The 26,944-nt window shown below is 38.0% G+C and overlaps 1 protein-coding gene across 1 annotated transcript in view; it reads left to right on the forward strand.

The window, feature by feature from the left end:
• LOC311619763 (NKG2-A/NKG2-B type II integral membrane protein-like) overlaps positions 1 to 23,147 on the forward strand; it is a gene marked incomplete at its 5' end in the record, with an annotated part of 51,423 nt that extends 28,276 nt beyond the window's left edge. Inside the window, 2 exons of the mRNA XM_084878288.1 lie at positions 21,276 to 21,379; positions 23,002 to 23,147. Coding sequence (XP_084734414.1) covers positions 21,276 to 21,379; positions 23,002 to 23,122 — 225 coding nt within the window. The 3' untranslated portion in view covers positions 23,123 to 23,147. The remainder of the gene's footprint in view (positions 1 to 21,275; positions 21,380 to 23,001) is intronic.
• Between the last annotated feature and the right edge of the window lie 3,797 nt (positions 23,148 to 26,944).

Consider the following 26,944-nt stretch of genomic DNA (forward strand, 5'->3'; position numbering starts at 1 on the left):
CTAGTTAGAACTTCCAGTACTAAGCTGAATCTGAGTTGTGAAGTCGGTTATCCTTGTCTCGTTCCTGTTCTTAAGCGAAATGGTTTCAGTTTTGGCCATTTAGTATGATGTTGGCTGTAGGTTTGTTATCTATGGCCTTACAAGACTTTTTATCAAAGTTGAGTGTTGGATTTTATCACATGCTTTTTCTGCATCAATTAATATTATATGTTTTTTGTTTTCCAATTTTTTTCTATACTTTTCTGTTCCTTTTGCAAGTTTGTTAGGATGCTGCTGCTTCTGTTGCAGCTGTTGCCTCAATTCACATGAATCTTGAGGTGTTTCTTGTGGATTCAAAGACCTCTATGTTTCCACAGAAGAGTGTGGGATCTTCTGGATGTTGGATATGGTGGGCCAGCTGGGTGGGCTCACGAAAATTCCTGATATGCGAGACACAAGTGGTAGTTTATTCACTAATTGCAGTCACCCAGCCTCCTCGTTTCCCTTCTCCTCCTCCAGCCAGGGACCAACTTAGTTCTTTGTATGAAATCAATTACCTAATTTCTCATAAACATTTTTATCTCTCATAGAAATTTTTGAAAATTTTTGTTAAATATTCATGGATTCAACCCTTCCAGAGAGACAATAATAATCCGTTGGTGTGGCAAAATGGCTTAGCTTTCTCTTCCAAACTGTAAGTTTCTTGAGAACGTATATATTTTATGTCTTTGTGCTTTAAGTCAGAAATTAATCTTAGAAATGAACATCAATGCATGAACGATTACATAAATACAGTGAAACTTTGGTAGAGCATACTAACTCATGCAAGGAGCTACCCACTAGAGTCAAAAGCCATTATGTTAGAAAGTAGGTTTTACAAATATATATGTTCAAAAATTGACCAATTAGTTCACCTGTTTGTACTTATGATGACACATTTGTGTAATTTACATGAAGTACATATGAAAAGTTTCATTTCACAGGAAAGCTTTCTGTATATACTACTATAATTTAAATTTTATACTGAAAGGTTTAGTAAATGCAGGCAATTACCAGTCTTGGCCTGTGAACAAATGTCCTTGGTTGGGGTTTGGCTTCAGCTCTCAGGCTGTAAAACAGCTGCAGGTTCTGGCCTCAGGGCAACAGCACCAGTTACCACAGTTGAGGTTTGTGATCATGTGCTAACCATTAGCAGTACAGTGTTTATGAGCTTTTACTCTAGTATTTAAATATGTAGAATATAGTAGTAAATATGTAATATTTATTCATGTCAGTAAAATTACTACATTGTTTTTTCCCAACATATGGCCTAGTTGCCAAATTTAAAAAATAATGGTGATTAAGAACAAAAGAAAAAATAATCTTTTAATTTAATTTTAAGTAAACTTTAAAAAAATATTTCCATTGATTTCTAAAAATATATTTTATTGATTTTGTACAAAGAGGAAGAGAGAGAGATAGTTAGAAACATCGATGAGAGAGAGTCATTGATCAGCTGCCTCTTGCACACCCCCTACTGGGGATATGCCTGCAACTAAGGTGCATGCCCTTAACCCGAATCAAACCCGGGACCTTTTAGTCACTAAGCCTATGTTCTATCCATTGAGCAAAACTGGTTTCTGTAATTTGACAGTCTGCCTGTTGCTTTACTTTCTCTATAAGGGATATCAGGGGGAGATAATAGATCAACCGAAGGACTTGTATAAATGCATATAAGTACAACCAATGGACATAAAACTATGGGGAGGGAGGGGATGTGTGGGAGGGAGGGAGGGGGGCAATAAAAAAAAATCAAGAAAATATGTAAAAAATAAATAAATAAATAAATTAAAAAAAAAAAAACTGGTTTCTGATATTTTTGTTGATTTTTTTATAGAGAGGGAAGGGATGGGGATAGAGAGTTAGAAACATCAATGAGAGCCAAAACGTTTTTGGCTCAGTGGATAGAGTGTCGACCTGTGGACTGCGGGGTCCAGGGTTCGATTCCAGTCAAAGGCTTGTGCTTTGGTTGTGGGAACTTCCCCGGTGGGGGGTGTGCAGTAGGCAGTTTATGATTCTCTCTCATCCAGGTTTCTGGCTCTCTATCCCTCTCCCTTCCTTATTGTAAAAAAAAAAAAAAAAAAAAAAAAAAAAAAAACAGAAAAAGAAACATGGTTGAGAGAGAAACATTGATCAGCTGCCTTCTGTATAACCCTTACTGGGGATGTACCTGCAACCAAGGTACATGCCCTAGACTGGAATCGAAACTGGGACCCTTCAGTCTGTAGGTCGACGCTCTATCCACTGCACCAAACTGGTCAGGGCTAAACCTTTTTTTAAAACATTTAAAAATTAGCAAGGTGTTAATTTCACATATTATATACAAACCTGAAATTTTGTTCATTAAATCCTGAGTCCATTGAATCCAGTGTTTACCATAAACTAAATGTTTCTGTTCAAAAATTGTAAGAGGTGTTCAGATTTAGATATGTAAATATTACTGTAAAGAGTTTATTCATTAAAATATGAAGGTATATAAGATCAGACTAATGATATATTATTTCTGTATTTCAGATCCTCAATCACGTCAGGATTTCCTAAGAATTGTACATTTGCCACGCTTTACAATCACAACATCTCTTCTGCATCCTGTTTACAACGTAACAACTATGTTTGTAAGCACCAGCCACATTAGCTTAGCTAAATCTAGTAGAATGGTACCTGCACCATCTAAAAATAATACATTTCTAGTTTCTTTAAAAGCACCGCAATTATTTTTGTAGAACTATTTTTTAAGATATTATTTTGAGATCAGCTTTAGGCTCACAACAAAATTAAGAGGAAGTTATTGGGATTTCCCTTATTCCTCTGTCCCTATCCAAGCAGAGACTCCCCCCGCCCCTTTTTTAAAAAAAATATATTTTATTGATTTTTCACAGAGATAAAGGGAGAGAGATAGAGAGCTAGAAACAACGATGGGAGAGATACATCAATCAGCTGCCTCTTGCACACCCCCCTCTGGGGATGTGCCTGCAACCAATGTACATGCCCCTGACTGGAATCGAACCTGGGACCTTTTTGGTCCACTGGCCAACGCTCTATCCACTGAGCCAAACCGGTTTTGGCCAGAACCTCCCTTTTATCAACATCACTCACCACCATGGTACATATTGTACTTTGACTCTTCATAGCACTTAAAGTCGATAGTTTGGCCTGACTGCCATGGATCAGCAATTGAGCATCATCCCATGCACCGAGAAGTCAATGCTTCAATTCCTAATCAGGGAATATGCTGGGTTGCAGGCTCAATCCCTATTAGGAGGTGTGTAGGAGGCAGCCTGTCAATTTCCTCTCCCTTCGATCTTTCTATCTCTCTATTCCTCACTCTAAAATCATTATAAACTTCTATTTCAAAGTCTATAGTTTATTTGATGTTTCACCCTTGGTATTACAAATTCATTTTTAAATCTATCTAATTATCTATCTATCTATCTATCTATCTATCTATCTATCTATCTATCCAGTTACATGTTGTACACTTTTAAACTTCTGATATTCACTAAAATAAATCATGTACATATTATGAATCATAATATCAAGGACTGTTATTTCTGCCCTTCCTGTTTTGGAGTGTCAGCGTTTGGACTGAAGGATCCTGGGTTTGATTCCGGTCAACAGCACATGCCCCAGGTTGCTGGCTTGATCCCAGTGGGGGGCGTGCAGGAGACAGCCAATCAATGATCCTCTCTCATCATTGATGTGCCTATCTCTCTCTCCCTCTCCCTTCATCTCTGAAATGAATTTAAAAGAACAAAACAAAAAACTGTTATTTCTAAGTCTCCAATCACATCAATAATTGAACAAATATTTTCAAATTAATGTGCTTGAACTAGCTTTTAAATGTTCAAAATGGGGGCTGACCATCCCAGGGTTACAAGGTGTATACATGTATTGAGTCAGGAGCGAAAAAACTCGGGAAAGTTTGATTCAAGGTTGTTATTACCTACTTGTTGGCGAGAGCCTGAGGAGAGGGGAATAAAAGGAAATTACAAAATGTGCCCTAGGCCTAAGGAAGGTTACCAAAAGGAAAATCACTCGCGTGCCAGGTTTTAGACTTCATTGAAGACAGTGTCACTGCAGAAAGCTTTATGGCAGGAATGCTCACTGGGCTGTGCTAGGACAGAGCAGTTCCAAGTCTGCTGGCCCACACTGGTGAGGATGGACCTCAAGTCATGACTAACAAGCAGGAAGGCCTCCCTGCCACAGGTCAGCAGGCAGAGGCTGGAGGAGAGGGAACTGTGACCAGCCACAAACACTTGCTGGTGGGCGAGCACCTCAGGAGCTTCCTGCATGCTCTCAGCTGTTAACCACATCTCTAGCAAAAAATGAGAACACACCGTGAAACCAGGAAGAAGGGCCCTTTCTCTGGCACACCTCTCTGGTGCCTTTTACCAGGAAAACATCAGGTGAGCTGACAGGGAAGAAAAGTTGTCGAAGACCTAGCACCATTCACTCACCAAGGGCAGTAAAGATAAATTTGGAAAACAACTTAATACATTCTTAATCTACACTCAAAGTTATTTATTATGCCACAACCCCAAGATTTCTATAGAAAATCCATTTAAATATTTCCCACTCATTCAGAATATGGAACCAACACATATATCTTCTAAATCTATTTTGGTACAGCAATATCAATCATTAGATTCTTTTTTTTCTTTTTCTTCTTCTTTTTTTTTTTTTTTTTTTTTTTTTTTTTTTTTTTTTTTTTTTTTTTTTTTTTGTTGCGGACTGGTGGTTTTACTGGATAATAATCAGTGTCCTCTGCTATATTTTGCATGTCTGTTTTGTTTTGTTTTTCCACTGGATTATAGATATTTTGGAAGGTACCTTGTTTTATTAAATTCTATGTCTCTCCTTTTGACACTCTTAATTACTATGCATTAGAAGCATGTTTGATGGACGCAATAAATTATTAAGTAATGAAGAAAACAAAAGTTAAAAGGATACAATATTTGTGTGAATCAAAGAGTTAGTTATTGACAGAATGTGGGATGAACTTTAGTAATTTGACACAATCATTTGGAGATATTATTGCTGTAATTCCATTACAGGTGGGAAAGATCCTGCACTCACTTAATAATTGCTAAATGATTTAATGGTTTATATGCATTTATCTCTTTGGACATAGATGTTGTCTTTATGTTCTGTACATTTATTCCTTAGGTTCATATAGAGAAAATGTGTCAATATTCAAAGTTAATTTGTATCTAATTGCTGAAGTTGCTTTGACATTTAAAAAATAACTTTTATTTTATTCATTTATTTCTCATTTCCTCTATTGTGCTTTGGTTGGCTTTCAGTTGTTGTAGACTGGGTATGTACGGGCTCAGCTCAAGACCACAGATAAAGCTCATATCTTTGTTTTTAATATTTTCTTCTCTGAACAGTGGACTACCTGGTACATAACTTCATAGCAGTGATGAGCAACTCTCAGCATGTCTAGCAGAAATGTGCTTCTTGATGCCTGAACTCAGAATTCATAAACTGTTACTTCCCAGATCACACTATATTATCAAAACAAGTCACATGGCCAACCTTTTTCATTGTCTATGAAGTATACTCTTCTCATAGTGGTCAGAGGGACAAAATGTAGATCCCCCCAAAACTAATCCTATCTAATAAAAGAGACACATGCAAATTGACTGTACCTCCACCACACCCACCATCCAATCAGAGTCGGTATGTAAATTAACCCAACAAAGATGGCAGTTAATTTGCATACACAGGTGCTGAGCTGCCTAGGTCCCAGGAGCATCTTCAAGACCCAGACCACTTCTAGCCTATAGGCTAGGGCTTATGCCCCTGACCACTCTGGGACTATACTGAGCAATTGTCCTTCACCAACTCCTGTGCTAAGCACTTTGTTATGTTAAACCATATAAACTCCTGGACTATGAGTGCAGGCACCAAGTGGCTGGGGGCAGGGTGGGAAAATTTCGATGGGGGTGGGAGATGTTCCCACCTTGTCCCCAGACCTTACAGGTGCTCTGTGGTGAAGCTGCAGTTTGGGTCCCAGACCCCAGCCCAGCGGCCATTTCAGGGGTCTGGCTGCTGGCCTCTGGGGCCTGTGGAGACCCAGGCAGCCACTGCCATGCATGTCTGAGGGGTCCCTACATGTCCCCCAACCCAGTGACAACATGTAGTTGGCAGCTAGCCTCTCCTCAGGGATGTTCGAAGACAAGTATGTTCCTGCCCCCACCCCAGACGCTTGTGCATGCTCCAGCACCAAGCTGTGGTTCAGGTCCACGCCCCCAGACAAGTGCCCACAACAGGGGCTGCTTGCCAGCCTCTGGGACTGTGGAGACCCCGGCGGCCACCTCTGAGTGGTGGGGACATGCCAATAGCCCAGTGGACACAACGCAAGAGCTGCATGAGCAGCAGAGGATAAACTTTAAAAAGATATATATATTTTATTGATTTTTTACAGAGAGGAAGGGAGAGGGATAGAGATTCAGAAACATCAATGAGAGAGAAACATCAATTAGCTCCCTGCTGCAAACTCCCCACTGGGGATGTGCCTCCAACCAAGGTACATGCCCTTAACAGAAATCAAACCTGGGACCTTTCAGTCTGCAGACCCAGAGTCTATCCACTGAGCCAAACCAGTTCAAGAGTAAATACCTTTTCTGAGAGCTCATTGGCTAAGCTTCCTGTACACCTCCACTTGCAGTGTTCTTGGTAACTTGGGTAATAAGAATCCAATAAGGTGATCTAGGGTTATTCCACCTCACTCCTGGAGGAAAAAATGAAGGTCCACTGCTGGAGGGGCTAAAAATGTCATATCCTGCCCTAGCCGGTTTGGCTCAGAGGATAGAGCCTTGACCTGCTCACCACAGGGTCTGGGTTTGATTCTGATCAAGGGCATATAGCTAGGTTACAGGCTCCTCCCTGTCCAGGGCCTGGGTCTGGGCTCATGCAGGAGGCAGCCAATTGCAGTGATCTCACTTGACATTTCTCTCTGTCTTTCTCTCTCCCTTACAAGCTCTCTAAAGATCAATGGAAGCATATCCTCAGGTGAGGATAAAAAAGAAAGAAAGAAAAGTCATATCCTATGAAAGACACATCTTGAAAGTGCCTAAAGAAAGTTGTCATTTTTTCGTGGTGAAGGGACTGGCATTTGTGTTGATGAAAAGAGCTTGGCGGCTGCAGTGGCTGCAGCAGCAGAGTCATGGGGCTGGCACATTCCCTTGATCAGCCCATACTGTGGCTGATGCCCGCTCCCCATGGACATCCCCCTGAGGGCTCCCAGTCTGTGAGAGGGGACAGGCTGGGCTGAGGGAACCCCTCCACTTTGCATAAATTTTGTGCAACCGGTCACTGGTTTGGATAATAAGAAGCAAAACTAGCACATACTGGGCAGTTGTTCTTCACCAACCCCTGTGCTAAACACTTGGTTATGTTAAACCACATAAATTTAGGGTTTTTCAACTCAAAAATAGCCAAATGGTTGTAATTTTACATGGTTCTACCTAATATCTCATTTGAATGTTACCATACTCTTACCATCCTATATAATAAAATGCTAATATGTAAATTATACCCTTATTGGGAGTTCAACCTGGAATTTAACCGGGGCGGTGGGGGAAGCTGACTGGCCAACAGCCCACAGTTCCCTCCCACTCTGGCTGGCCCCAACCCTGATTGGCCCCCCACAACCCATTGGGGGTGGGGCCAGCAGGCTAACCATCTGCAACTCTCCCCTCAGCTGGCCCCGCTTGATCAGCTCCAATCAGGGCAGGCCTGCTGGATGCCACTTGTGCACGAATTCGAGCACTGGGTCTCTAGTTTATAATAATAAAAAGAGTAATAAGATAATTAGACCAAATAGCCAAACAACTTTCCAGACAACCTTCTTGGTTGCGAGAGGGATGTCTGACTGCCCATTTATCAGACCTAAAGGGGAAGTTGGACATCCCTTGAGGGGTCACAGACTGGAGAGAGTCAGGCTGGGCTGAGGGACACACACCCACGTGCATGAATTTTGTGTACGAGGACTCTAGTTATTCACTGTTTAAGGCACATGTGTCAAACACAAGGCCCGCGGGCCAAATCCAGCCCGCCAGGCCTTGCAATGTGGCCCGCACCGCGCTGTCATCACTGCACTCCACTGTCAGTTTATGACATTGTCAGTTTATGACTGTTCAGTAAACCATTCGGCCCGCGATTTAGGCTGGATTTTAGATTTTGGCCCCTTCTCTGATTGAGTTCGACACCCCTAGTTTAAGGCAATGGTTGGTAAACTCTACAACTCAAAGAGTTTGAAAAAGAGCAAGAAGAAAAGCCCAGTGTAAGCAGAAGGAAGGAAATAACAAAAATCACAGCAGAGATAAACGACATAGAGACCAAAAAAACAATACATAAGACCAACAAAACCAAGAGCTGGTTCTTTGAAAGAATAAACAAGATAGATGGACCTCTAGCCAGGCTAACTAAGAAACAAAGAGAGAGGACCCAAATAAACAAAATCAGAAACAAAAGAGGTGAAATAACAACAGACCCCACCGAAATACAACGGATTGTTACAAAATACTACGAACAACTCTATTCCAACAAACTGAACAACCTGGAGGAAATGGACATATTCCTAGAAAAATACAAACTTCCAAAACTCAATCAGGAAGAATCTAAAAATCTCAATAGACCAATGTCTTGGGAAGAAATTGAAACAGTCATCAAAAAGCTTCCAGCAAACAAAAGCCCAGGGCCAGATGGCTTCACAGGAGAGTTTTACCAAACATTCAAGGAAGAACTAAAACCTATCCTCCTCAGACTATTCCAAAAAATCCAAGAGGAAGGAACACTTCCAAACTCCTTCTATGAAGCCAGCATCACCCTAATACCAAAACCAGATAAAGACAACTCAATGAAAGAGAATTACAGGCCAATATCCCTCATGAACATAGATGCCAAAATCCTCAACAAAATTCTAGCAAATCGACTCCAGAAGAACATCACAAAGATCATACACCATGACCAAGTAGGATTTATTCCAGGAATGCAAGGATGGTACAATATCCGCAAATCAATAAATGTGATACATCACATAAACAAATTGAAAGATAAAAATCATATAGTCATATCGATTGATGCAGAAAAAGCATTTGACAAAATCCAACACCCTTTCCTGATAAAAACCCTCAACAAGGTGGGAGTACAAGGATCATACCTCAACATAATAAAAGCCATATATGATAAACCCACAGCCAACATTATACTCAATGGGCAAAAACTAAAACCATTCCCTCTAAGAACAGGAACAAGACAGGGATGCCCACTCTCGCCACTCCTGTTTGACATAGTACTGGAAGTACTAGCCATTGCAATTAGACAAGAGGAGGAAATAAAAGGCATCCAAATTGGAAAAGAAGAAGTAAAGTTATCCGTATTTGCAGATGACATGATATTGTACATAAAAAACCCAAAAGACTCCATTAAAAAACTAATTGACTTAATAAATGAATTTGGCAACGTAGCAGGATACAAAATTAATGCCAAGAAATCCATGGCATTTCTATACACCAACAGTGAAACTACAGAAACAGAGACTAAAAAAGCAATTCCATTTACCATCGCACCAAAAAAACTAAGATACCTAGGAATAAATTTAACTAAGGAAGTAAAGGACCTATATACAGAAAACTACACGACACTGAAAAAAGAGATAGAGGAAGATGTAAGGAGATGGAAGAACATACCATGTTCATGGATTGGTAGAATCAACATCATCAAAATGTCCATACTTCCTAAAGCAATCTATAGGTTCAATGCACTCCCCATTAAAATACCAACGACATATTTCACTGACCTAGAAAGAACTCTCCAAAAGTTTATTTGGAACAATAAAAGACCCCGAATAGCCACAGCAATCCTGAGAAAGAAGGGTAAAGTAGGAGGGATCTCAATACCAGACTTCAAACTGTATTACAAAGCAACTCTTCTCAAAACAGCCTGGTACTGGCACAACAACAGACATATAGATCAATGGAATAGAATTGAGAACCCAGATATCAACCCAAATCACTATGCTCAATTAATATTTGACAAAGGAGGCACGAATATACAATGGAGTCAAGACAGTTTCTTCAATAAATGGTGTTGGGAAAATTGGGCAGACACATGCAAAAGAATGAAACTAGATCACCAACTTACACCATATACAAAAATAAACTCAAAATGGATGCAGGACTTAAACATCAGACGGGAAACCATAAAAATAATAGAAGCATCCACAGGCAGCAAAATCTCAGACGTATGCCAAAAGAACTTCTTCACTGATACTGCCCCTTGGGCAATGGAAGCTAAAGAGAAAATAAACAATTGGGACTACATCAAAATAAAAAGCTTTTTAACAGCAAAAGAAACCATCAACAAAACAACAAGAAAGCCCACGGTGTGGGAGAACATATTTGCAAATAACACTACTGATAAAGGTTTAATCTCCAACATCTACAGACAGATGATACAACTAAATAAAAGGAAGGTGAATGATCCAATTAAGAAATGGGCAATGGAACTAAATAGAATATTTTCAAAAGAAGACAGAAGGAAGGCCAAAGGGCACATGAAAACATGCTCAAAGTCACTAATTATCCGAGAGATGCAAATCAAAACAACAATGCGGTACCATCTCACACCTGTCAGAATGGCCAACATCAACAAATCAATAAATGACAAGTGTTAGCGAGGTTGCGGAGAAAAAGGAACCCTCGTGCACTGCTGGTGAGAATGCAGACTGGTGCAACCACTGTGGAGAACAGTGTGGAATTTCCTCAAAAAACTGAAAATGGAACTCCCATTTGATCCAGTCATCCCACTCCTAGGAATATATCCCAAGAAACTAGAAACACCAATCAGAAAGGATATATGCACCCCTATGTTCATAGCAGCACAATCTACAATAGCCAGAATTTGGAAACAGCCTAGGTGCCAGTCAGCAGATGATTGGATCCAAAAACCATGGTACATCTACACAATGGAATACTATGCTGCCATAAAAAAGAAGGAATTCTCATCATTTGCAGCAACCTGGATGGAATTGGAGAACATCATGCTGAGTGAAATAAGCCAATCAATGAAAGAGAAACACCACATGACCTCACTCATTTGTGGATAATAAAGATCATTATAAACTGATAAACCAAAAGATAGATATAGAGACAGTAAAGCAACAAGCAGTTTGTCAAATTTCAGCGGGGAGGGGAGGAGGATCTGGGGGAGATAATACATCAACCGAAGGACTTGTATACATGCATATAAGTAAACCAAAGGACATAAAACTCTGGGGAGGAAGGGGATGTGTGGGAAGAAGGGAGGGGGGCAAAAAGAAAGAAATCAAAATATGTAAAAATAAATGAATAAATAAATATTGTTCTTTAAAAAAAAAAAAAAAGAATCTAAAAATGTTTTCCTGGTTTTTAGATGTGTTTTTTTTTTTAATAGATGCACAATTCAGTCAATTTATTAAAAATTTTAAACTGTAAAAATGTTAAATAAATAAATGAATTAAAAATCTTAAAAAAGAATCAAACAAGTTGACTTATTTCTATTATCTATCTATCTATCTATCTATATCTATCTATCTATTAACCTCTTCTTCTCTATTTTGAAAATCAATCAATAAATTAAAAATTATAAAATAATTGTGTTGTTTCTTTGGATGCACATTCAGAAATGAGATTGCTGGATGATGTGGTACTCCCAGTTTTAACTTACTTACTAAAGAAGATAAACATTTCCTCTTTTCATGATGTAATATGAGACAGATGAAAAAATTCTGATACAAACTAGATAATTCTAATGTAATGTTTGATTTCTTCTAATGTTCATGTGCCAATTAACATGTGTTTTCAAAGTCTAATATTTTTGCCTCCCCAGTTATGATCAAGTGAAATTTTTAAAAATTACATTTGTTTTCCTCCTACATAGTTAGACTTGGGTGTTCGTTATTTAAAACAAATACTTCTATTAAAATATAAATTACTGATTATAATTTGAATATGAATTAATCAACAATATGAGTATTAATTTGATATTTCAATTTTATACATTATGGTATAGTTCAGTGTTGCTTACTATCTTATCCTTCACAGACATTTATTAATATCGAGAAATTTTATATTTTTAATATATAAATAATAAAATTAAATATAGAAATTTTAAAAACAAGAGTGTGAGAAGATATATTTGAGAATAAATAGTTATAACAGTTACTATACTTTGAAAATGTAGTAATTCTACAGAATCCTAGTGACAAATATCATTAAGTAGCTATTGTTAATGGAATTATGGTTTTAGATTTATTCTAATTAAAATAACACAATGAGTATATAAGTAAAATGAGGTGAGGCCATTACTTAGCAACCTTGTCTAAGAATAGAACTTACACATCTGAGATACTCTTGACCAGGCCTAAGATTTCATGATGTTAATATGAAATAAGCTAACATGGTGAGGGGTCAAGTCTTTTGTCCCAGAAATCTTTTAGAATATGAAAATAATTTCTCAGAGGCATTTCCCAATGGACAAACCAAGTGACACATTGCAAGACCAAAGTCTCCTATACTAGGAAGATGTGTGATGAGATAAATCACCTTCAGATTTGCCCAAGTGTAAGAATTTCCTGTTCAAACTCTAAGTGACACAGAGATGAGAAATCTACTTTTTTTTTTTTTTTTTCTTTTTTGATTCACTCCCAGTCTTCACAGGACAGTCTGTGGACATCACAGACATTGTTTGTTTGCAGGAGTGACCTGGCCTCTCACTAAGGATTCATAACTTTCTGGCTCCCAGAGGTATGTGTGTCTACTCTCCTGTCTCTCTACTGGCCCAGTTCATTTAATGGGAAATTGCAAATGCTAGATGTGGTATTACTGAAGTACAATTCACATACAACCAAATAAAAGACAACATTGTTATCCTTATTTGAACAATTTAGGGCAAAAAGGGTAAAATATGAAATATGTTGGTAGCTATCTTAAAATATTCAAGTTTTTGCCTGTATAAAATTACTAAAGAGCATAAATGCATGTATGTTTTGGCTTGAAAATCATTATAACTTCCATAAAATTCCATTGCATTTTGTAATTAATAGATATAATTATAAATGTATATTATTTCATATTTATCCCAGATTTTAAAAATAAATTCTTAACAAGAATTCATCAAGCCGTGAAGGTAAAACATAATTCCTCATATATACACTTCAATTAAATAAAATCAGTGTGACTTGCAATAAAAATCAGAATTTAGTAGTCTCGGTAAAATGCTTATTTAAACTTTTAAAAATGTTTGTTGTTGAATATTTAAACTTAATCATAAATAATCAAAATATTTTTAGAAATTGAACAACACGTGCAAAAATATGCCATACTTATAAGAGAGTCCTGTCTAATGAATTATGTTTTCATTGTCTAATAAGAATCAAAAATAGTAACAAGACAATTGTGTTAAAATAATTAAATCAAGTGACATATTGAGGGTTAATAAATGTCAGATTGAGTGTTATCTTTACGTGCATTGACTCTTAACATATTTTTATTCCCACCTTAGATTAGTAAGCTAGGTTCTTAAACACTAAATAACTTTTAAAGGTAATACACTATTAATAAATTCAAAGCCAGAATTTATTCTAGTTCTCACTGATTGCAGAGCCCATTGACTGAATTATTGAATAAATTATCAGATTTATTCATTTGCCTACACGCTTAAGTCACCTTCACTGACTTTGATCGCTATAGAATCTTTCTGGAATTTTGAACCAACAATGTTCCTCCATAAATGACATAGATATTTCTTAGTCATTTTATGTTTTCATATCTTAACCATTAAATAAATTGTAAGTTACTTGTGTAAAGTTAGTATTTTTAAAATTCTTTTAATGTTCTATTGCTTTTAGTATTTGTAAGTTTTGGTCACTTTTAGTATGTCATTAGTATTTTTCAGAGATAAAATATTTTCTTAAATTATAATGATTTCTCAGAACTCCACAATTATTTAAAATATCACTTGAAATTTTAAAATATAATTTGCCCTTTTAATAAATAAATGTATGTTACTAAATAAAATTAATTTCTTCCAGAAAAGTATTCTAATACTAGTATTCCCCCAACTTTAAAACACTCAGTATGTTTATTACTGAATTAAAAATTGTCATAAAAATTAGGGCATCAATTTCTATACAGCATTTTACTTCTCACAGTTATTCTAACTGTATTAAAATGTTTCAGTGAACTCTGACTTTAATAATGATATCATTATTCAGAATTTCTTTATTCTTCAATAACTTAGTTTTCATTGCTTCAAACAATCATATTATGCCAAACACAGAATATCATTTTAAGAACTATTATTCTATCATGAAGCACATTTAAATCTCTATGTAAATTAGAACAAGATTTCACATTGGTCAAATGCAAAGTGAGTACTGTTACTTATCTCACACCCCACCCCCAAAGGCTCTCCTTGGGGTCTTGTCATTGTTCACATCATTTATAAATACTTAAGTACTGTTACCCTAAACACCATCCTGTCATTACTCAGCCTCTGAGATGGATGTCCAACAAGAAAATGACTCAGAAATGAATCTGGCTAAGGACTTAAGGAGACAGCAAGTGAAAGGTAAGGGCGTGAAAAGCTCCTTTGTACCAACTGAACAGTAAGTATTCTATGTGGGAATAAACTTTCAAGTGCTTTTCAAGATCTTCAATAAAATTACAGGGATGACTAAAGCAAAGGTGACACATTTAATAGACTCACGGTATAAGGGTCCTAGCAGTTGCAGCTGAGAAACAGAGGTGTGCAAAGGAGTAGGGAATTAGCTCACGTTTTTTCATTTGTAAGGGCCAGAGCTTGAAGTTGGAACACAGTATTCTAAAATGAAATCTGAGGGCTAATTTTATTCAGGCATTGTTGTAAGGTGTTGTCTTTGACCAACAACTCATGGAGAATCATGAAAATGAAATGGTTCATCTGAGAGGAAGATTCCACTGGTAGATATGCTTTTGGGGGTTTAACTTTATATATGATTCACTGTGCATGTGGGTTCTCTTATATGTAGACTGTCTAAATAATGTCTCCATCTCTCCTTTCTCTTCCTGCAGATTCACCATCACCTCCAGAGAAGGTCTTTGCTTGTGTCCTGGGAGTTATCTGCCTGATCTTGATGTACAGTGTAGTGAGTGCGATACATTTTATGCTTTGTAAGTTTTTGGAAGATTTCAAGGAGACATAATTTTAAAGAATCTGATTGTTCTAAGGATTTCATAATACGGCATTACAGAATAGAATTCTAATTTTAGTGTCTACATTTAGATAAATGTGCTATGCCGAATTTGTCAAGTGCAAAGAGATAGAGTGACTTGTAGAAAATATTTTACAAATATTTATATATTCTGACTTCATAACTTAAACACATTCTTTATAGGAATATAAAAGACCTAATTTAGAAGTACAAATTAATTATTTATATTGGGTAAGTCAATACTGTAAGTGATGTTCTAATTTGTTCCCATAGGCTTTTAAAATATTTCTCCCTAAGTCTGTATTACTTTATTCATTTTTCTTAGTAAAATCAATTTTGTTAAAAATAAATCTCATCATAGACAATATTTAAAAAGACTTCAAGCTAAAAACAAAAAGTGATATGTTTTAATTAGATTAATTACTTTTTAATTTTTTAAGATATTGGTAAACTGGAGAAGAACAATTCATCGCCCCAAACAAAGAACCTCAAAGGTACATAATGATTTTCAAAGTTCTGATACTAGCAAAGTTTATATTTTTGTCTCTATTCTAAGTTGGGCAAAAATGACAATAGACCCTTTCAGTGGGGAGAACATAAATTTTAAAATGAGCAATAAATATTTACAAATAATTGTAAAGGAAGTATTTCTTCTTATGCAACAATAAGAAAAATATTTACTTAAAAATCACCATACCCACTATTGCCAATTATCTAAAAATTTCTACTGCTCTATTATGTTGAGACAAAATCCAATTGCTATTCTAAAAAAAGTGGTTTCATTCAATGATTTCCAGGTATTAGAGACTGAATATTTTTCTATGTGTTATTTCTTTATGTGAGCACATGAATTAGACAATAAGGGGTGATCCTTCTCTGTGAGTGGGTATATGTATCAGCCTGTGAATGTACATAGATATTGTGCACAAATATGCATTGTATTATCTGTGCATATATGTAGATTAATTTTTTATTCAAAATGTGTTCAGTTAAACATTTATAATTTTTCTTTAGCAAATCATTGTGGTCATTGTCCACTGGATTGGTTGACATATTCCAAAAATTGCTATTACATTGGTACTGAAAAAAAAACATGGAATGAGAGTTTAAAGGCCTGTGCTTCTAAGAACTCTAGCCTGCTTTACATAGATAATGAAGAAGAAATGGTAAGATTTAAATGTTTCCATTTTATTTTATAGACAGCCATGCTTCTATAAATGCTTTTTTCTAATGTAAACTTTACTACTTGATTTTACTATACATCAAGGAAACTGAAGGTATCATGATTGTGCACATTAATTAAAAACTTAAATGACCCATCTTATCTAATAAAAGGGTAATATGCAAATTGACCATCACTTCAACACACAAGATGGCCTCCTCCATGTGGTCAAAGATGACTGCCCACATGTGGACACAAGATGGCCACCACAAGATGGCCATCAGGGGAGGACAGTTGTGGGAGATCAGACCAGCAGGAGAAGACAGTTGTGGGGGACCAGGCCTGCAGGCGAGGGCAGTTGGGAGCAACCAGGTCTGCAGGGGAGGGTAGTTGGGAGTGATCAAGTCTTTAGGCGAAGACAGTTGGAGGGGGGACCAGGTCTGCAGGGCAGGGCAGTTGGAAGGGATAATGCCTGCTTGAGATGGCTGTTGAGGGGGACCAAGCATGCAGGAGAGGGCAGTGGTGATGAGCAGGCCTGCAGGGGAAGGCAGTTAGGTGCAATTAAGCAGGCAGGAAGAGATGTTAGGGGCGATCTGGCTGACAGGGGGACAAGCTTGGGGCAATTAAGCTGGCAGGGGGTAAGATAGGGGTGATTAGACCTGTAGGGGGGCAAGGTCAGGGCAATCAGACCAACAGGCAGAGGAGTTAGGGGCGATCAGGCAGGCAGGCAGGTGAGAGGGTAGGAGCCAGTTGTCCCAGATTGTGAGAGGGATGTCTGATTGCCAGTTTTGGGCCTAAACCGGCAATAGAACAACCCCTAAGGAGTCCAGATTGGAGAGGGTGCGGGCCGGACTGAGGAACCCCCTTTTTGCATGAATTTTGTGCACTGGGCCTCTAGTATTCTAATAATCATGCATGGTGTCAGATGGGTAGCTGAGCCATTGGGGTGTTCATCTCAAAAGGTATACATGTGCCCAATCAACATGCTGTACACCTGAAACCAAAACAATACTGGATGTCAATTGTAACTGAAAAATCTTTTTTTAAAATTGCTCAAAAAATTATTTTCTTTGTTTATTATTACTGGAAACTGCATCCAAAATCTCAACATACAAATTAAAACCGGAGGCAAAGTAATGATAATATAGTCACAAAATATAAAGGTAAAGAGTTTTGTTCCATTCTTCATTGCTAGCCATTTGTTGGTTTCTATACTTCTTTAATGGCTTGGGCATTGCACAGCAACATGCAGGAATCCTTTTCTCTGATATTCTGCTGCCCTTGACAGTGGGTGGTTGGCATGTTGGACATGCACTCTTGCACTTTCAACTTTGCTTTCTATGCTATCTATCACATCTCCTTGCTCATGAATTAACATGCACAAATCTTAAAAAAATATATACTTTATTGATATTTAACAGAGAGAAAGAGAGGGGGATAGAGAGCTAGAAACATCGATGAGAGATATATATTGACCAGCTGCCTCCTGCACACCCCCCACTGGGGATGTGCCCGCAACCAATGTACATGCCCTTGCCTGGAATCGAATCTGGGACCATTCAGTCCCCAAATTGATGCTATATCCACTGAGCCAAACCAGTTTTGGCATGCACAAATCTTTTAATAGGTCCTTTATATCCATAGTATCAGCTTCAAATTACCTAACAGAAGACTCTCATGAGCAAGGCAAAGGTCATCCTCCCTAATTTCCTCATCCTGCACCTGCTCCTGAGGTGGACTTTGGCTTTCCCAGGATATAAGATTCTTTTCTTCTGAGCTTTCCTCAGGAAAAACTACCAAAGTCTCTGGAACGGGCTCCCACTGGAGCAACAAACACTTTCTATTTCTCATCAGCTTGCTTTTGAACCTTCAGAAAGGTTGTCAATGTGAACTCAAAATTAACTAAGTGATCCTTCTATATTTTCCTTTGACACTGTTCACTGGGGGTGGCGGGCAGAGATCCAAACTCTTTTCACTTTTTAATTTATCTTCATTGTTGAAAGTTTTACAGATCTTCCCCTTGTCTTCTCCCCCATTGACTCCCACCACCCTACTCCCACTTCCAGGCCTTCACCAGACCATTGTCTGTGCCCATGGGCTATGCATATATGCATATAGGTTTCTCAGTTAATCTCTTCCTCTCCACCTACCTACCCCAGCCTTCCCTCTGAGATTCATCAGTCTATCCTATGCTTCTATATTTGGGTCTGTTTTGTTCATCATTTAATTTTGTTCATTTGATTCCACACATGAGTGAGATCTTATGATACTTATCTTTCTCACTGGCTTCTTTTGCTTACCATAATATTTTCCAGGTCTTCCATGCTGTCTCAAAGAGTAAGAAATCCTTCCTTTGTACTCTGGCATAGTATTCCATGGTGTGAATATACCATGCCTTTTAAATCCACCCATCTACTGATGGACACTTGAGCTGTTTCCACATCTTAACTGTTGTAAATTGCACTACTATGAACATAGGGGTGCATACATTCTTTCTGATAGGTGTTTAGGGTTTCTTAGGATATATTCCCAGAAGTGGGATCACTGGGCCAAATGCCAGGGAAATTTTTAACTTTTTGAGAAACTCCATACTATTTTCCATAGTGGTTGCACCAATCTGCATTCCCACCAGCAGTGTACTAGGGTTCCCTTTTCTCCATATCTTCACCAGCAACTTGTCATTTGTTGCTTTGTTGATGGTAGTCATTCTGAAAGGTATGAGGTGATACTTCACTGTCATTTAAATTTGCATCTCTCTGATGATTATTAACTTTGAACAATTTTTTATTTGTCCTTGGCCTTCTGTATGTCAACTTTGGAGAAGTGCCTTTTTAGGTCCTTTGTCCATTTTTAATTGGTTTGTTTATTTTCTTTTTGCCGTTATTTAAGTTCCTTATATAATTTGTATATTAATGTTTTATCAGGTGTATCAGTAGCAAATATGTTCACCCATGCAGTGGGCTCCCTTTTCATTTTGTTGGCATTTTTCTTTTTTTTGCTGTGCAGAAGCCTTTTATTTTTATGTAGTCCCATTTATTTACTTATCATTAGTTACTCTTGCCCTAAAGATGTATCCACAAACATATTGCTATGAGAGATATCCAAGATTTTGCTGCCTGTGGATTCTTCTAAAATTTAATGTTCAACACCGTTCACTTCAGTCTTTCATTTATTTTGAGTTTATTCTTGTGTATGGTGTAAACTGGTGGTCTAGTTGTATTTTGTTTTTGAATGTACCTGTCCAATTTTCTCCATATCATTTATTGAAGAGGTTGTCTTTACTCAGTTGTATGCTCTTTAATCCATTGTATGCTCTTGCCTCCTTTGTTAAATATTAATTGAGGATAATGGTTTGGGTCAATTTCTACGTTCTCCATTATGCTCCATTGATGTATATTCCTATTCTTGTGCCAGTATCAGGCTGTTTTGATTACAGTGGCTTTGTAGTATAATTTCATATCTAGTATTGTGATTCCTCCTACTTTGTTATTATCTCTCAATTTTGCTGTGGCTATTTGGGATCTTTTTTTCTTTCCATATAAATTTTTGAAGCATTTTTCTAGATCTGTGAAATATACTGTTTTATTAGGGATTTCATTGAATCTATAGATTGCTTTGTATAGTATGGACATTTTAATGGTGTTGGTTCTACCAATCCATGAATACAGTGTCTTCTTTGACTTGTTATATTTTCCTCTATCTCTTTTGAAAAAAGAATTATTATTATTTTACAGAGAGGAAGGGTGAGGGATAGAGAGTTAGAAACATTGATGAGAGAGAAACTTTGAGCAGCTGCCTCCTGCACAACCCCTACTGGGGATGTGCCTGCAAACAAGGTGCATGCTCTTGATAGGAATTTATTCTGAGACCCTATGGTCTGCAGGCCGATGTACTATCCACTGAGCCAAACCTGTTAGGGTCCTCTATCTCTTTTTTTTTTTATGTCCTGTAATTTTCTTAGTATAGGTCTTTTACCTCCTTAGTTTAGTTTATTCCTATGTTTCTTTTTTGTTTGTTTGTTTGTTTGTTTGTTCCAATGATAAATGGGATTTTTTTATTTTAAGTTTCCCTTTCTGTGAGTTCATTTTGGTGTATAAAAATGACATAGATTTCTGGTGTTAGTTTTGTATTCTGCTATGTTGCCAAATTCATTTTTTTAATCTAGTAGTCTTTTAGTGGAGCCTTAAGGGTTTCTATGTACAGTATTATATAATCTGCAGATAATGACAGCTTTACTTCTTCTTTTCCTATTTGGATGCCTTTTATTCCTTCCTTTCTGCTCACTATAGTTAGAACTTCCAGTACTAAGCTGAATCAGAGTGGTGAAGTCGGTTTTCCTTGTCTCGTTCCTGTTCTTAAGGGAAATGGTTTCAGTTTTGGCCATTTAGTATGATGTTAGCTGTAGGTATGTCATCTATGGCCCTAAAAGACTTTTTATCAAAATTGGCTGTTGGATTTTATCAGATGCTTTTTCTGCATTAATTAATATTATATGTTTTTAGTTTTCCAATTTTTTTCTATACTTTTCTGTTCCTTTGGCAAGTTTGTTAGGATGCTGCTGCTTCTGTTGCAGCTGTTGCCTCAATTCACATGAATCTTGAGGTGTTTCAAGTGGATTCAAAGACCTCTATGTTTCCACGGGAGAGTGTGGGATCTTCTGGATGTTGGATATGGTGGGCCAGCTGGGTGGGGTCACGACAATTCCTGATATGCGAGACACAAGTGGTAGTTTATTCACTAATTGCAGTCACCCAGCCTCCTCGTTTCCCTTCTCCTCCTCCAGCCAGGGACCAACTTAGTTCTTTGTATGAAATCAATTACCTAATTTCTCCTAAACATTTTTATCTCTCATAGAATTTTTTGTACATTTTTGTTAAATATTCATGGATTCAACCCTACCAGAGAGACAATAATAATCTGTTGGTGTGGCAAAATGGCTTAGCTTTCTCTTCCAAACTGTAAGTTTCTTGAGAACGTATATATTTTATGTCTTTGTGCTTTAAGTCAGAAATTAATCTTAGAAATGAACATCAATGCATGAACGATTACATAAATACAGTAAAACTTCGGTAGAGCATACTAACTCAGGTAAGGAGCTACCCACTAGAGTCAAAAGCCATTATGTTAGAAAGTAGGTTTTACAAATATATATGTTCAAAAATTGACCAATTAGTTCACCTGTTTGTACTTATGATGACACATTTGTGTAATTTACATGAAGTACATATGAAAAGTTTCATTTCACAGGAAAGCTTTCTGTATGTAATACTATAATTTAAATTTTATACTGAAAGGTTTAGTAAATGCAGGCAATTACCAGTCTTGGCCTGTGAACAAATGTTCTTGGCTGGGGTGTGGCTTCAGCCCTCAGGCTGTAAAACAGCTGCAGAGTCTGGCCTCAGGCAACAGCACCAGTTACCACAGTTGAGGTGGTGTGATCATGTGCTAACCATTAGCAGTACATTGTTTATGAGCTTTGACTCTTGGATTTAAATATGTAGAATCTAGTAGTAAATATGTAATATTTATTCATGTCAGTAAAATTACTACATTGTTTTTTCCCAACATATGGCCTAGTTGCCAAATTTAAAAAATAATGGTGATTAAGAACAAAAGAAAAAATAATCTGTTAATTTAATTTTAAGTAAACTTTAAAAAAAATATTTCCATTGATTTCTAAAAATATATTTTATTGATTTTGTACAAAGAGGAAGAGAGAGAGATAGTTAGAAACATCAATGAGAGAGAGTCATTGATCAGCTGCCTCTTGCACACCCCCTACTGGGGATATGCCTGCAACTAAGGTGCATGCCCTTGACCAGAATCAAACCCGGGACCTTTTAGTCACTAAGCCTATGTTCTATCCATTGAGCAAAACTGGTTTCGGGTATTTTTGTTGATTTTTTTATAGAGAGGGAAGGGATGGGGATACAGAGTTAGAAACATCAATGAGAGCCAAAACGTTTTTGGCTCAGTGGATAGAGTGTCGACCTGTGGACTGCGGGGTCCAGGGTTCGATTCCAGTCAAAGGCTTGTGCTTTGGTTGTGGGAACTTCCCCGGTGGGGGGTGTGCAGTAGGCAGTTTATGATTCTCTCTCATCCAGGTTTCTGGCTCTCTATCCCTCTCCCTTCCTTATTGTAAAAAAAAAAGAAAAAAAAAAAAAAAGAAAAAGAAACATGGTTGAGAGAGAAACATTGATCAGCTGCCTTCTGTATAACCCTTACTGGGGATGTACCTGCAACCAAGGTACATGCCCTAGACTGGAATCGAACCTGGGACCCTTCAGTCTGTAGGTCGACGCTCTATCCACTGCACCAAACTGGTCAGGGCTAAACCTTTCTTTAAAACATTTAAAAATTAGCAAGGTGTTAATTTCACATATTATATACAAACCTGAAATTTTGTTCATTAAATCCTGAGTCCATTGAATCCAGTGTTTACCATAAACTAAATGTTTCTGTTCAAAAATTGTAAGAGGTGTTCAGATTTAGATATGTAAATATTACTGTAAAGAGTTTATTCATTAAAATATGAAGTTATATATGATCAGACTAATGATATATTATTTCTGTATTTCAGATCCTCAATCACGTCAGGATTTCCTAAGAATTGTACATTTGCCATCCTTTACAATCACAACATCTCTTCTGCATCCTGTTTACAACGTAACAACTATGTTTGTAAGCACCAGCCACATTAGCTTAGCTAAATCTAGTAGAATGGTACCTGCACCATCTAAAAATAATACATTTCTAGTTTCTTTAAAAGCACCGCAATTATTTTTGTAGAACTATTTTTTAAGATATTATTTTGAGATCAGCTTTAGACTCACAAGAAAATGAAGAGGAAGTTATTGGGATTTCCCTTATTCCTCTGTCCCTATCCAAGCAGAGGCCCCCCCTCCTTTTTTTTTAAAATATATTTTATTGATTTTTCACAGAGAGAAAGGGAGAGAGATAGAGAGCTACAAACAACGATGGGAGAGATACATCGACCAGCTGCCTCCTGCACACCCCCTACCGGGGATGTGCCGGCAACCAATGTACATGCCCCTGACTGGAATCGAACCTGGGACCTTTTTGTTCCACAGGCCAACGCTCTATCCACTGAGCCAAACCGGTTTGGGCCAGAGCCTCCCTTTTATCAACATCACTCACCACCCTGGTACATATTGTACTTTGACTCTTCATAGCACTTAAAGTCGATAGTTTGGCCTGACTGCCATGGATCAGCAATTGAGCATCATCCCATGCACCGAGAAGTCAATGGTTCAATTCCTAATCAGGGAATATGCCAGGTTGCAGGCTCAATCCCTATTAGGAGGTGTGTAGGAGGCAGCCTGTCAAGTTCCTCTCCCTTCGATCTTTCTATCTCTCTATTCCTCATTCTAAAATCATTATAAACTTCTATTTCAAAGTCTATAGTTTATTTGATGTTTCATTCTTGGTATTCCAAATTTATTTTTAAATCTATCTATCTATCTATCTATCTATCTATCTATCTATCTATCCAGTTACATATTATACACTTTTAAACTTCTGATATTCACTAAAATAAATCATGTACATATTATGAATCATAATATCAAGGACTGTTATTTCTGCCCTTCCTGGTTTGGAGTGTCAGCATTTGGACTAAAGGATCCTGGGTTTGATTCTGGTCAACAGTCCATGCCCCAGGTTGCTGGCTTGATCCCCAGTTGGGGTGGTGCAGGAGACAGCCAATCAATGATCCTCTCTCATCATTGATGTTCCTATCTCTCTCTCCCTCTCCCTTCATCTCTGAAATTAATTAAAAAAACAAAACAAAAAACTGTTATTTCTAAGTCTCCAATCACATGAATAATTGAGCAAATATTTTCAAATTAATGTGCTTGACCTAGCTTTTAAATGTTCAAAATGGGGGCTGAACATCCCAGGGTTACAAGGTGTATACATGTATTGAGTCAGGAGTGAAAAAACTCAGGAAAGTTTGATTCAAGGTTATTATTACCTACTTTTTGGCGAGAGCCTGAGGAGAGGGGAATAAAAGGAAATTACAAAATATACCCTAGGTCTACGGAAGGTTACCAAAAGGAAAATCACTCGGGTGCCAGGTTTTAGACTTCATTGAAGACAGTGTCACTGCAGAAAGCTTTATGGCAGGAATGCTCACTGGGCTGTGCTAGGACAGAGCAGTTCCAAGTCTGCTGGCCCACACTGGTGAGGATGGACCTCAAGTCATGACTAACAAGCAGGAAGGCCTCCCTGCCACAGGTCAGCAGGCAGAGGCTGGAGGAGAGTGAACTATGACCAGCCACAAACACTTGCTGGAGGGCCAGCATCTCAGGAGCTTCCTGCATGCTCTCAGCTGTTAACCACATCTCTAGCAAAAAATGATAACGCACCGTGAAACCAGGAAGAAGGGCCCTTTCTCTGGCACACCTCTCTGGTGCCTTTTACCAGGAAAACATCAGGTGAGCTGACAGGGAAGAAACGGTGTAGAAGACCTAGCACCATTCACTCACCAAAGGCAGTAAACATAGATTTGGAGCCCAGAGTAATACATTCTTAATCGACACTCAAGGTTCTTTATTATGCCCCAACCCCAAGATTTCTATAGAACAGCCATTTAAATATGTGCCACTCATTCAGAATATGGAACCAACACACATATCTTCTAAATCTAATTTGGTGCAGCAATATCAATCATTAGATTCATCTTTTTTTGGTGCAGACTGTTGGTTTCACTGGATAATAATCAGAGTTATTTGCTATATTTTACATATCTGTTTTGTTTTGTTTTTCTACTGGATTTTAGATATTTTGGAATGTACCTTGTTTTATTAAATTCTCTGTCTCTCCTTTTGACACTCTTAATTACTTAAAAACATGCATTGGAAGCATGTTTGATGGACGCAATCAAGTGTTATCAAGTGTTAAGTAATGAAGAAAACAGAAATTAAAAGGACATAATATCTGTGTGAATCAAAGAGTTAGTTATTGACAGAATGTGGGATGAACCATAGTAATTTGACACAATCATTTGGAGATATTTTTGCTATAATTCCATTACAGGTGGGAGAGATCCTGCACTCACTTAATAATTGCAAAATGAATTAATAGTTATATGCATTTATCTCTTTGGACATAGATGTTGTCTTTATGTTCTGTACATTTATTCCTTAGGTTCACATAGAGAAATGTGTCAATATTCAAAGTTAATTTGTATCTAATTGCTGAAGTTGCTTTGACATTTATACACCAGCATTCATTTTATTCATTTATTTCTCAGTTCCCGTATTGTGGTTTGGTTGGCTTTCAGTTGATGTAGACTGGGTATGTATGAGCTCAGCTCAAGACCACACATAAAGCTCATATCTTTGTTTTAATATTTTATTCTCTGAACAGTGGACTAACTGGTACATAACTTCATAGCAGTGATGAGCAACTCTCAGCATGTCTAGCAGGAATGTGCTTCTTGATGCTTGAACTCAGAATTCATAAACTGTCACTTCCCAGATCACACTATATTATCAAAACAGGTGACATGGCCAACCTTTTTCATTGTGTACAAAGTATACTCTTCTCATAGTGGCCAGAGGGACAAAATATAGATTCCCCCAAAACCAATGTTATCTAATAAAAGAGACACATGCAAATTAACTGCACCTCCACTACAGCAACCACCCAATCAGAGTGAGTATGCAAATTAACCTAACAAAGATAGTGGTTAATTTGAATATGCAGGTGCTGAGCTGCCTAGGTCCCAAGAGTATCCTCGAGACACAGGCCACTCCTAGCCTGTAGACCTGTGCTTATGCCCCTGACCACTCCTGGACTATGAGTGCAGGCACCAAATAGCTGGAGGCGTGGTGGGAAAATTTCAACAGGTGTGGGGGATGGTCCCACCTTGTCCCCAATGCTTGCAGGTGCTCTGGGGTGAAGCTGCATTTTGGGTCCAAGTTCCCAGCCCAGGGCCCATGACAGGGGTCTGGTTGCTGGCCTCTGGGGCATGTGCAGACACTGGCAGCCGCTGCCATGCGTGTCCCAGAGGTCCACACATGCCCACCAGCCCAGTTGGGTGCTGGCCTCCCCTCGAGGGTGTTCAAAGTCAGGTATGTTTCTGCCCCGCCCCCAGACGCTTGCATGTGCTCCAGCGCCAAGCTGTGGTTCAGGTCCACGCCCCCAGACCAGCACCCAAAACAGGGGGCTGGCTACCAGCCTCTGGGGCTGCGGAGACCCCAGCGGCCACCTCTGAGTGGTGGGGACATGCCAATAGCCCAGTGGACACAATGCAAGAGCCGCATGAGCTGCAGAGGAAACACTTTTAAAAAATATATAAATATTTTATTGATTTTTACAGGGAGGAAGAGAGAGGGATAGAGAGTTAGAAACATCGATGAGAGAGAATCATTGATCAGTTGCCTCTTGCACACCCCTAACTGGGGATGTGTCCACAACCAAGGTACATGACTTGACTGCAATCAAACCTGGAACCTTTCTGTCCACAGGCCAACACTCTATCCACTGAGCCAAACCAG

This window comes from Pipistrellus hanaki, assembly GCF_964339955.1.
Source record: "Pipistrellus hanaki genome assembly, chromosome: 3".
NCBI classification, from domain to species: domain Eukaryota; kingdom Metazoa; phylum Chordata; class Mammalia; order Chiroptera; family Vespertilionidae; genus Pipistrellus; species Pipistrellus hanaki.